Genomic DNA, 13,237 nt, shown 5'->3' on the forward strand with positions numbered 1-13,237 from the left:
ATTTTTTAAATGTTCATAAGTCAGAACATTATTGTCGAAAGTCTAGCTACTTTCCTTATGTAATTTTAAGAAGAAAAAAAAATTAAATATATTTTGGTAATATTTTGGTTATATTATTATTTAGAATATGTTTTTCTTATAGGTCCCACTACACAGCTAGCAGGGACTCACATGAATTTGATGCAGCAATCTGTACCTTGTGTCGAAAGCTGTGTAAATCTGACTGCAGCTGGAGGCAAGAGCCGTAGCTTATCGATGTCTTCTTTACCTAGTGTCAATCCATCAGCTTCCTTGCCAATGACCTTCCATTCAGTGACGCCATCAATTATGCCTTATGTTCCAGCTCAAGTGTCTGCAACGAGTGAATGTATCTCGCATCTTCCACATGTGCATCCAACTGTGCCTCCCCCTCAACCAACATCTCAAGCACCCCCTACCTACCCTCCTCTCGATTTAAATTCTCAGACGGACAGTAATCATGACACGGCACTTACTTTAGCGTGTGTTGGGGGACACGAAGACCTCGTCAGCTTACTTCTTACGAGGGGAGCTGATATTGAACATCGTGACAAGAAAGGGTTTGCTCCTCTGATGCTCGCAGCAACTGCTGGTCATGCTGGAGTTGTTGAAATTCTTCTGAATAACAATGCCGATATCGAAGCTCAGTCTGAAAGGACGAAAGATACAGCTCTATCTTTGGCATGCTCTGGTGGTAGATATGAAGTAAGTGAAATGTATTTATCATTAATTTCTCCACTTAAATTTATTGATTCTTAATAATTTTTTTACAATTACAATCGACTTCAGTGCAGCGGAGTACGAAGATAACTGCATCCAAGAATGAACAATGGTTTTACCAGCCCCAGGCCAAAATTTATTACTGGCTCCTTTCTTAAAGAACAAAAAGCTTTATTTTAATATTTTGTAGAATTTTTAAAGACTGTTTATACAAAATAGTAGTTTTTAAATGGATGTAAAGAAATTCTCTGCAATTTTATTTAACAAAAACTAATTAATCTATTAATTTTTTGTAAGGAAATTTGATCTGGCATTTAGCAGTCCTGTTCAATCTCCTACCTCCTTGAGTACAGTCTTGACCACATCACATGTAAATTACATGCATAATTTTCTTAACTTATTGTAAAATTTAAATGTCTGCTACTTTTTCTCTGAAATTCAAATTTTTCAATTTTTTATTGATTGTGTACCCTTCTTACTCCAATTTTCTTGATTCAGTGTAACCATTTATGCATAATACATTGTACTCAAACAGGTTGTTGATATTCTACTTGCGAGGGGAGCTAACAAAGAGCACCGAAACGTATCCGACTACACTCCATTAAGTCTGGCTGCTTCTGGTGGTTATGTTAACATCATCAAACTCCTCCTAAGTCATGGTGCTGAAATCAATTCTAGGTTCGTATTTGTTTCTGTCTTGCACTTACTTTTTTATATCTCTTATTTTATTTAACCTTTTAACCTGCATGTATTTAACTGCTCGTTGTTTAAAACGGTTTTCTTGCATTTTAATATTTCTCACTTCAAGGTGCCGAAATTGTCTGTTTTGCAGAACTGGAAGCAAACTTGGCATCTCTCCCCTCATGTTGGCGGCCATGAATGGACATGCCCAAGCTGTCAAGCTTTTATTAGACATGGGCAGTGATATCAATGCCCAGATTGAAACAAATCGTAATACTGCCCTCACACTAGCCTGCTTTCAGGGGAGGCATGAAGTTGTCAGTTTGCTCCTGGATCGGAAGGCTAATGTGGAACACAGAGCTAAGGTGAGTATCAACTTTTTATCTATCTGGTCATTGCAAAACTTCATGTCTAATTTGAAATCAAATAAAATAGAACACATTTTGATAACAAACAAAATTATTTTGAGGGATAACATATTTTCAATTTCTATAACTACACAAAAATTCTTTTTTGAACAAACATTTTGAAATTTTTGTTCAAAGATAACGAACCATAAATATTGTTTTTTCCCCAGTTTGATTTTTTTTAAACATTATTTTGCTGAGAACAAAATATTTGAAAATTTGAGTACAGATAATTTTGGTGTTTTAGCATTAATTTTCAAGCCAAAATTCATTCAAAAAATTTTTTTGTTTATGCCTATGTTTTTGCAGTGCCTTTTTTATGTAGAAAAACTGATGAAAAAAAATGCCATTTTTATTAACTAAATGTGAAGATTTAATTTTGATTTTAACACTAAGTTGAAAATATGAGCTGCTCACATTACTTCTTTGCAATACCTTGTTGCTCCCATTCCTCTGCAGTTTAAATTGAGTGCAATCATCTCATATGACATAAAGTTAAAGTGTGGCTATTTTAATTTAATTAATTTTATTAGTTTAAAATAATTAATCAGCTTCCCTCTAATGGTTTATTTCTAACAGTATTGAAAAAATTAAATGTTTGTGACTAAGAAAACATTTAAAAATTGCTATTAGCAATCATTGCATAAATGCTGTTCTTGTTTAGTAACATCTTCATTAACAGATGCAAAGTAAAAAATTAAAAACAAACAGGATGCATAGCATTTTTAAAAATTGCTTAAAAGTGCCTATTTTCGATTTTAATTTTTTAAAAGTGTGTTATTTTTTTTATTTTCCAAAAGGATATATTTTTACCCTAATCCTAATTATATTTTTTAAAAGTACTTTAAAATTCTTTTTAAGTGCTTAAATGGTGCTTATTTTTTGTTGAAAAATTTGACTATGCACCCTGACAAAGGTATACGGTGTGCATTTGAAAAACAGTACTATATTTTTTAGAGTACTTGCTTTGCCTTCATGAAAAATTTAAAAATTAACTGATTGTAGAATTTTTTTTAAAGCCAAAAAATATTGAGCCCTTATATTATCTCATCCTAAGTGCAATGCCCTGATAAGTTATAATGCTATAACTTCAAAGTTTGAAAATAAAGTTTGTAGCATTTCCCAATCCATCAAAAACTACGTAATTTTATGATATCAGAAAGTTTTAAACCCACTATGGAGATGTTTTGCATTAGCTAAGTAACTGTTGTTTCATGTGGATGGTAAATTTTTTTCCCCAGCATAATTTGTTGTTTCTATCGAAACCCAGTTTCTGAAAATAGGTTGTAGTCTTGTGGAATTTAAAATTGCAGTACTTAAATTTAGGTGGAAGAGAAAAGTAACCAAGTTTGAGGTGGAAAAAAATTTGGAATCAATATTGTTTAACTATGTAATTTGCAAACAGGCTCAATTCTTCGTCCTTGATTTTTTTAAAGTTAAATCACCAAATCATTGACATAAATATTAAATGAGCAGCTGCTAACAGCCCTTTGACATAGTCCTATTTTGCTCTGTTTGTATTTGGAATCTTTTTCATTGAGAGTTTGAATACATCTTTGGGTTAAAAATCTTTTATTCTAGTTGATCATTTTATCTCTGATACCATAAACATGAAGTTTCTCAATAGCTTCCTTCTCCATATAGTATGATAGGGCCCCATTAAAATTGACATATATTGCTAAGGATCTATTGTTTAAGATTCCTCATCTTCCTCACTCAATGAAAAAACAAAGCCTGCACCCAAAGTTATTACCACTCAGGAGGCACCTGCGATTTTAAGGTTTCACGGACGTGAGTTACATCAAGACCAAAAGAAAAAGAACACTGAATGAAGCACTGAGAACATTGAACGATTGGTCAAAAGACAATAATATGTGTATTAATGTGTCAAAGACAACTTACCAAACTTTTTCCTTACCACACATAAATTTTGATTTTAACTTCTATATAAATACCACTCTCAGTGAGAGTAATAGCACCACTTACTTAGGAGTGATCCTGGATAACAAACTGAATTTTGGAGAACATATCAAATACATTTTAGAAAAAGTAGAGGAAAAAATATCACTTGTGAAAAGACTTGCAGAAGTCTTATGGAGTTGTACTCTAAATAGAACTTATAACGCATACGGAAAACCATTCCTCAAATATGAAAGAAAAGTACTAATCACAGCCCCTAAGACTAAAATAGTCTTTGGAAAGGGTACAAAACAAAGCACTCTGAATTATCACAGGTGCAGTAAAAACCACTCCAATATTGGCCATGCAGAAATTATACCAGCAACTTTCCTATTACCGTAGAAAGAAAGAGACAATATCTAGGAACATTCCTTAGATTAAAAACTTCATAGAAGGCAAGCTGGATCACAGCTAAAGGAGCAAGCACATTAAAAACAGATCTGCAATCGAAAGTTCTAAAAAAATTGCTGAAGGTAGAAAAATTAATGGACGTAAATACAAACCTAGTAAACTCTCTTAGCTACATGGAAATAGACGTATCTAGAAATAGACAATTTGAACAAGAAAGATTCACTAGATCCAATTTTGAGAGCCACTTCCTTATGCGTGTTGGATGAAAAAGACACAGAACCTGAATGGATTAGAATTTTCACTTATGGCTCCAAAATAAGACCAAAGCTGGAGAATATAGCAAACTGTTTTCAAGCCACACTGCCATAGGAAAACCTATCTAGTTTTGACGCTGAAATACATGCCATCTCACAAACAATGAACAGCATTTTAGAAAATGTCCTACTTTTTTACAAAGGCCATAATTTTGGTACACTCAATAGCTGCAACACAAGCAGTTATGATGAGCCATCGAACCGAATCTTGTATCATCTCTCATTTTAAACAAACAATCATGTCCCTTAGTAATAATAAACTAATAGCATTTCAATGGATCCCGTCACACGTATAGATGGTAATGAGCAGACTCTTTACCAAAGATGGGTACAAAGAAAGACCACTTAACCTTGCCACTTTCTTACAAGTTCTTTAAAGAAGCAAATTTACAATAAAATTAATACAACACACAGAACAGAGCAAGAATTTCTATCCAAAGGAAAACGTTTGAAAAAGCGTTGAAACGTTGAAACGTTCTATTGTCATGCATCCTGTATGGAATCTATTGCTAATTTAATCTATTGCTCTTGAAACAGGTCAAGATTGTTTAGCTAACATCTAAACAGCACTGGCATCCTTCCAACAGGTGAATGTCAAATCTACAGAGTAGGTAAAATGAATGCGGAACACATATCATGTTCACGACTCTATAAAGAATCTCAAAGAAGAGGCAATATTCTCAAGTTATATTCGAACTTCAGTGAAGTTCACTTCAATTTTACTATTCTTAATATCAAGTGTTCTCTTTTATTGTTCACATATTTTTATTGTTGTATATTCTTATTATTCATGGATTCTCGCTTTTTGTATTTGTTGGAAGTATTTTATATAGATTGATTTCTACTAAAGCCATATGTTTAATAATCTATGTATAGTTCATAACTGAAAATAATGAATTTTCTGCTATAAAAAATTCATAGATACTGAGAAATATTTGAATAAAATAAATAATTCATAGATACTGAGAAATAATTGAATAAAATAAGAAATAATTCATTGATACTAAGAATTAATTCAAGAAACTAAATTAATTTTGATAGACTTTTTTTTAATCCGTTTCAAAATAAGCATGTTAATATTAAAATAAATTTGAATGTATGTTAGTGTATAGTGTAATATTATTTAAAAGAAAATAACATCACTGATTTAATGATGTTGTATTAATAACATTCTTTTATCATTATTTAGCTTATTATGTACAGCATTTTAGTGGAACCTAAATTATGCTAATTTTTCAGTTAGTTGTCAGTGGCCGGAAGACACTGACTTAGTAGCCATTTCCCCCTCAAACCCATTGAGTCGTGACGACCAATGTCAATAGGCCCTTTTAATTCAATAAAGAGTTTTTGCAAACTTTTCTTTAAAAAAAAAAAAAATCTTATCATAATCTACGGCAATAAAAGTTTATTTTAACAATAAAAATAGTATAAATGTGTAACAAAATTTAGTCAAACATACTGCCTTTAAAGAACTCAATGTACATGTATTTGGATAGGCAAAATACATTCATTGTATACATTACAACTTTGAAATATGTGAATTGTTAAAGAACTCTCTTTCCACATGAATTTTTCCACTAATTAATGGATTCTGATTCAAAATTTTGAATGGTGACATTGAAAATTCCGTTTTCCAGAGTCTCTTTCTGCATTGATGTAGTTTCATCTTTAAGCTTTTTTTTTTCCAAAGCAATGGAGGAAAGTGACCAGTTGTTTATTTAAGTCTTCTTTCTTTTTTTTTTTTTTTAACTTGCCATATGGCAAGTGGTTATTTTCAGGTCTAATCTTTAGTATGTCCTGTTCTTTAAATAACTTTTTTCTCTCTCTTCTAGACTGGATTAACACCTTTAATGGAAGCTGCATCTGGAGGTTACGTGGAAGTAGGTAAAGTTCTGCTCGATAAAGGAGCTGATGTCAATGCTCCACCTGTGCCTTCTTCTCGAGATACTGCACTAACAATTGCTGCAGACAAGGGCCATTATCGATTTGTTCAACTTTTACTTGAAAGGTAACATTTATTTATTGTGTCTAACTAGGACAGGGTTCCCACGGTGTTTGAAAAACCTTGAAAAGTCCTTGAATTTTGTTGGAAAAAATCAGTGTCCCAAAAAGTTCTCGAATTCCATGATAAGGTCCTTGAAAAGTTTTTGATTTTCTCGGATTAATTTTGAAAATAGTAATAATGTTTTCTACTAAAATAGCGAGAAAGAAAGAAAAAGAAATTTCAGGCAAAATGATAGAAATCTTGACCACTCCCCCTCTTTTTTCCGTTTTCTTTACTGTAAGAATAATTCAAGGTCGGAGCCTCGGAGTCTGATCTAAGTTTAGAAAATACCCTTATCCTTATTTATTACCGCTCTCCTGTGACTGGATTACAAAATACGAGCAGGGTGTAGGGATACCAATAGGGAAAAGTAAATATTGAACGACACAATGTCTAATATTAGGCTCATTCTAACCTTGTGTAGAATGCACTAATTTTGAATTGTGTGGTTTTTGAAACTTTTATTCTATTAACTATCATATGAAAATGAAGTCTTATTTCGATTTGTAGAAAACGAAAGGAGTTTGCCGAAATTCGGATACTTTTTTCTTTTCCAATTCTGAAAATCGGGTAATTTCTGATATATACAATTTAAAATGCTATCAAATATGAAATGGTAAAGAAATTTGCACTAATGCAATTTTTGAAAAGCTCCAATGAGTAAATTCTTGAAGGTGAAAGGTAAATACTTTTTTTCCCCCTACATATGTTTTTTACCCAGATTATTGTTCACCTTAATGATTAGTAAGTCGGAATCCCTAGCAAGTAATTTTTGTTTTTGTACGTAGTTTTAGTTACCTCCCTATGCAGCGCTTCGAATTTGAAATATGATGGTTACGTTAAATTTATTTAACTTTTTTGTTAATTACGTTCAGATTTTTGCTTTTCATTTTTACCTTTAATAGGTAAAATTTGTTCTTCAGATTCTGTTAATTATAAATCAAGCATAGTGATTCGCATGAAAATGATTAACAAATCACATGTCTCATTAAAGTTATTTGTAATAAAGAATCATATTGTTGAAATCAAAATTGTATTTAATTATTGTACCCAAATTTCACTCTAAATTTATGATTTATTTAAGGTGTGTTTTCTGAACATTATTGTTTATCATTTTTTTTTCTGCATAACAATCTAATTAAAAACTCTTTTTAGGGACGCTACTGTTGAAGTAAAGAATAAGAAAGGAAATTCACCTCTGTGGTTAGCAGCTAATGGTAAGTAAAATAAAAAAATTTCAGTTGCAAAATTTCAGTTGCAAATTTTTTTTGTGTTATTAACATTTTTTTAATTTTGTTTCTAAATGCATAAAATTAATATTAAGATTAATTTAACTGGGTCCCCATTTGTATATTTTCATTAAATTAAATTTTCAGTACATCTCATATCTCTAAACATCCATTTTTAGGTGGGCATTTAGAAGTTGTTCAACTCTTATGTGCTAACAGTGCAGATATCGATAGCCAAGATAATCGTAAAGTTTCCTGCTTAATGGCTGCTTTTCGCAAAGGGCATGTCAAAGTAGTAAAATGGATGGTTAAGCATGTGTCTCAATTTCCATCTGATCAGGAAATGGCCCGATATATGAGCACCATCACTGATAAAGTAAGTTTTTTTTTTTAATCCTTTTGCCCTTCTTAAATTGCAGCAAATTATTTTGCTTCAAACTGAAAATTTAGCTGAATTTAATTGTTTAATATGAATAAATTATTAACTGATATAGATAATTGATTACATTGTACCTCAAGTTATGGCAAATAATCTTTGTTTAACTACAACATTTTAACTGTCTCAATAACACTGTTTTATTTTATTTTGTGATGGTTGTTGAACAGCCGACTGAATTTTCAGTTTACGATTACCAATGTTTAACTTTGTAGCCTTGTAATTTTGAACCAATCCTGGAGACAAGGGAGCTCCTGGGGTAGAAACTTGCGTTCGTGGAAGACTTTTTGATGGAACTAACCCGCATTTGCCTTTTTACGGAGAAGAAAACCTCCCGCGGTTAGCCTGACGGCAAGGGGACTCTAACTCACAATCTGTCTACCACTGAGGATATTTTATGTCAGCACTGTGGTCTGTGTGAGCCAAATGCAGAATTAGTGTAAGTCAGCCATCGCCGGAATTCGAACCCGGCTCAACTCATTGGGACTCGAGCGCAGTATCCCCTGAGCCACCTCAGCTCTGATAACATTATTAAAAATGTATTCTCACTCCATATTGTTATCACAAGTATATTGAGATGTCAATGAAACATGTTATATACATAAATAGATGGGATGCGAACATGTTTAGTCTCTAGCATATTTGCATACAATTTTCTGTAGATGGCACCCCAAAATGGTTTTAAAGAAATTCTCTAGGATACTCTTGCCTTAATTAGCTAAAGTGCATTGGCATGACTGATGTTCTATCTGTTTTTGTTGATAAATTATCTTATATCTTTTAACATCATTTATATCATTCTATTTTGTATTATTGATGTATTAAATCTCTGGTGAATTGAATTATCTTTAACTAAATTGCCTGATTGATGCAAATAACATATTTTGGCATATTTTTGTAACTGAATTTTGCATATATTCATTTCACAGAAAAAATTATTCTATTCTGACCCTTTACAGTACTGCTTTCTCATTTTGTTGACTTACGTGTTCTCTATAAAATTGGTAACTTTTCTAAGTACTCTCTTCACTATCATTACATGTTTTTCATTTTTATTTGTAGGATCTTCTTAAAAAATGTAGCCAGTGCGTTGATACGATAAGAATCGCAAAAGAGAGGCAAGCAGCTGAAGCCAATAAGTTTGCTAATAGTCTGTTGGAAGAAATAGACCTTGAGAGATGTCGTGAAGAAAGCAGAAAAGCAGCTGCAGCAAGACGCAGAGAGCGTAAAAGAAGGAAGAAGAGGGAAAAGCAGGAGCAGGTAAATGTTTGTGTTCAGATCATCATATGCTGTACAAAAGAGATTGGGGGTATTTTGGCAATTTGTTGAACTTTTCTGTCTTTGAACAATATTTCACATTGAAATATTTATTTTCATTATTTGCTTAAAATACTCATGAGAAATTTTTAAAAAAAATATGCATATGACACATTTTGAATTTAAATTATATTTTTCTAAAAATGAAATATAGGTAAAATGTCATTATTGCCCTATGTCCCAAGTGTTAGATATTAATGCAAACATATCCTGATATGGTATGTCCGTCTACTTGAATAAGTATAATCAATATTCTTAGGCTAATTTGTATGCGCACATCATTTTGTGTAGGGATCCATAACTTTTGTGCAATTACTGACACAAATATAAAAAGTGCCAATAAAACACTCTAAGCCCTAGTTGATAGTAGGGGCATAGCCAGTTAACACTAGTTGAATGAAATATAACTTTCAGATTACAAAAAATTATCTTCTCTACTGAACAGTTAAGCTTAATTGTAATACCATTACTTTTAGTGTCAATAAGCATAATTTCACCTTAAAAGAACCCAATGGGGACTTAACTGGATACAAATACTGGTTCTGATTTTCTTCTAAAATATGCCTAGTAAGTACAAAATTTTCGATTTCCACTAAATATAATTTTTATAAAACATGAATGATTAAATGGAAGAAAAAGGAATAGTTTTTCATCTATTTGTCAACAACTATCATTTTATGGTTAATGTCACTGTAATTACTGTCTCTACATGAAATACACTCAAAGGGGATGTTATTTACCTGAGGGTTTATAATTACTTAACTATTTGAATAATTTTTAATGTTTTTGATTATGTTATAACATATTTAGTTTCTTCCTTTTTTGTCAGATTTCTCATAGTAAAAGAACATAATTATTTGACAGCAAGAACATTGTTAGTAAACATAAGAATATACAATTTTAAAACTCAAGTGCAAATTAATGGCTTATTAATGTTATTGAGATAAAACAATCTACTTACAAGTGTTTAGATACTTATACTTTTTGTATTCTGTCCCAACTTTTGATTGATTCAGAATATCAAAATATAATTTAAAAAATAAAAAGAGTTTTAGTTTTTAAACTGTTGTGTGTTTTTTTTACAAAATCTGGTTCTAAGGCAATATAATGTTTTTACAATGAAAAGTAAAGAAAATTCTTAATATTTCTTAAAAATTCTAGATTTAATCTATTTTAAAAAATACAGCTGATTACTTTATTACACTGTTCTATTTATAGATCAATATCTTATCTTGACTTTGGAATTATATGCTGATGAAGCATCTTATTGTGGGTCCAGAGTAGTCAACGATCATCGAGCTATATCAGTCCCAAAATTGTCTTCCATTTACTCATTTAGTTTAATAAAGATAAAGATTAGTTGATAAAATATTTAAAGATAAAATTAGTTCAAAAATGTTTGATTTAAAGATCATGTTAATAAAATTTTTTTTAGTTGAATTGAATAAGGAATGTTTTTTTTCTTCTTTTTTTTCTTCTTTTTTTTTCTTTAAATCACTTTCAACAAACCCTGATTCCTACATAAATTTTTTTAAATTTCTGATATTCCCATTTAACTCTGATATTCTCTGATAGTCTCATTTACGTCTGATATGATTGTCCTAAGATATTTTTTAATTTATTTTCTTATCAACCAATTTAATTTTAAATTAATTCTAATATTTTATGTACATTTTGTGATTTTATTTATTTACTGAAGTTAATATATAATATAACGATCTTTTACTTAACACTATTAATTACATTTGCACATTGCTATGGAAACTTATATGGTTTTGTGCATTAAAAAAAATTAATTGCATCAAAATTCTTTTTACAGAATTGACAGTAATGTGCTGTTGCAGAATTTTTACACTTATTAACTAGTAGGACAAAATTTTAAGTTTGTGGGATCTGAAAAATTCAAAGTGATAAAAAGTCATTAGATAACAAATTTCAGTAAACTTTAAATTTTGTAATACTTTAAAAAATTCAATTTTTAAAATATGCATAAATTAGTGCTTGTAAACCTGAATTAACAGTCAAAATATTACAATTCTTCTTAAAATGTTATTATTTGCTTTCTTGCCATTGATTACTCTTGTACTTTATTGAGAAATCCACTTATTTATTCTAAAATTTGTGTGTAGATGCGAGCTGCGAAAGCTGCTGAGGAGGAGTCTAAAAAGTCTGAAAAGAGTGATTCTCAACACAAAAATCAACTTAACCATCAAAGCGACCAGTCTGATGTAGAAGATGAAGAGGATGAAGATGATGATGAAGAAGAGGAGGAAGATGAAGAAGAGAAAGATGATGAAGAGAGTAGAGTTGTAAAACCAAGCACAAGTAAGAAACCTCTTCATTAATAAGGGTTTTTATTTGGTTTTTCTGTTCTGAGATGTATATTTTGAATAATTTGATTTTCTTATTCTTAAGAATAGCAAAACTCATTAAAAAAAAAAAACCTTCTAATATCTCAAAACTGTTATAATCATTGACTAAATGTGTAGAAAAGGAGTTCTAAAACAGTTAAAGGTTAAAATTGCAATTCTAATCATATTAAGAATTACCCTTTTATCAACTTTTTTTCATTATGAACTTAAAAATTCTTATTCTTATCATTCTTACACAGAAACTTTGTTATGTCAATGGCAATTATTTTGTAATTGAATATGGAAGTAAAGTAAAAGGTTCTAAATATTGATTTCATAGCCACATTGTTGACCACTGACAAGTATCGTTTTTGGTTAACTGTGCGACAGAATTTTTTCAAGCTTTCTGCAACAAATCTCTGTAACACTTTAGGATATTTTTAATAACAAATATGTATATTACTAACTTAAAAAGATTATATTAATTATATTAAAAGCACTTTGTGGTTACACAAAGAAAAAAATTCACCACGCCCAGATTTAAATTTTATGTAATTTTTTTAGTTGTAAATGTAAGATATTTTTGATCTACATGTAGAAGAATACGTATTCTAACATTATGAGCCATATTCACCCTCTGAGATGGGGTCTGTTGGCATGTTATTGACAATATTTAAAAATTTGATTTTGATGACATTGTCTTAAAAATTAAAAACATAACTTGTGAAATCGCTGACAGTAATAACGAAAAAAGATTAACAAGAAATCACACTCCTCAAAAAGGGGCTACTTAAATGTGTGTTTTATTTCATGTTTCGCTTATCTGAATCTTTAAAAACTATGTTTAACTTAATATGAATAGCAGTAAAAAAAATTGAAACACCTCATGGATTTACGATATTATCGATATAAATGGAACAAGTAAAGAAGTTAAATTTTTATGACTCTTGAATTTGTTTCTGAAGTTTTATGACTTGGTTATTATAAAAAATAAAAATTTTTGTTACGAAATTTTAATAGGGTTAACTAGAAGTCGTATTCTTATTTATTATTTTTAAAAATTAGTAAATAAGTGTATATGAGTATATAGTGAAATATAAATATATAATATAATAAGTATAAATATGTAATAGTGAAGTATAAATATCTTATTTATAAATATGAAGGAGATAATTTGTTTCAGGGATTTTAATTGTTCTCTTTAATCAGTTTATTTTAAATGATTTTAGTCCATATTTAATATTCACCTCTTTGTGTGCTTTGTAACACTTCGCCTATGACTGGGGAGCATCTATTTGATTGCCCCTCTCTTGATATTCGTTCCTGTGACGACTTTCGTGCCCTCTCTCTTTCTGGAGCTACACTTCACTATTCTATTGGACTGCAAGGCGCCTTATTTCTAAGAAGACA

At 30.5% G+C, this 13,237-nt stretch overlaps 1 protein-coding gene across 2 annotated transcripts in view; it reads left to right on the forward strand.

The window, feature by feature from the left end:
• The window catches only part of LOC107440435 (multiple ankyrin repeats single KH domain), a 75,944-nt gene that overhangs the window by 35,799 nt on the left and 26,908 nt on the right, over nucleotides 1-13,237 (forward strand). The window contains exons 14-21 of one of the 2 annotated variants that reach the window (XM_043049254.2): nucleotides 143-723; nucleotides 1,274-1,416; nucleotides 1,571-1,784; nucleotides 6,283-6,458; nucleotides 7,650-7,711; nucleotides 7,903-8,099; nucleotides 9,222-9,419; nucleotides 11,606-11,801. In XM_043049254.2, the coding sequence (XP_042905188.1) occupies nucleotides 143-723; nucleotides 1,274-1,416; nucleotides 1,571-1,784; nucleotides 6,283-6,458; nucleotides 7,650-7,711; nucleotides 7,903-8,099; nucleotides 9,222-9,419; nucleotides 11,606-11,801 (1,767 nt within the window). Of the gene's footprint in view, nucleotides 1-142; nucleotides 724-1,273; nucleotides 1,417-1,546; nucleotides 1,785-6,282; nucleotides 6,459-7,649; nucleotides 7,712-7,902; nucleotides 8,100-9,221; nucleotides 9,420-11,605; nucleotides 11,802-13,237 lie in introns of both variants that reach the window. The other variant, XM_071182114.1, reaches the window with a different exon arrangement.

The sequence above is a fragment of the Parasteatoda tepidariorum genome, chromosome 6 (genome assembly GCF_043381705.1).
Source record: "Parasteatoda tepidariorum isolate YZ-2023 chromosome 6, CAS_Ptep_4.0, whole genome shotgun sequence".
NCBI classification, from domain to species: domain Eukaryota; kingdom Metazoa; phylum Arthropoda; class Arachnida; order Araneae; family Theridiidae; genus Parasteatoda; species Parasteatoda tepidariorum.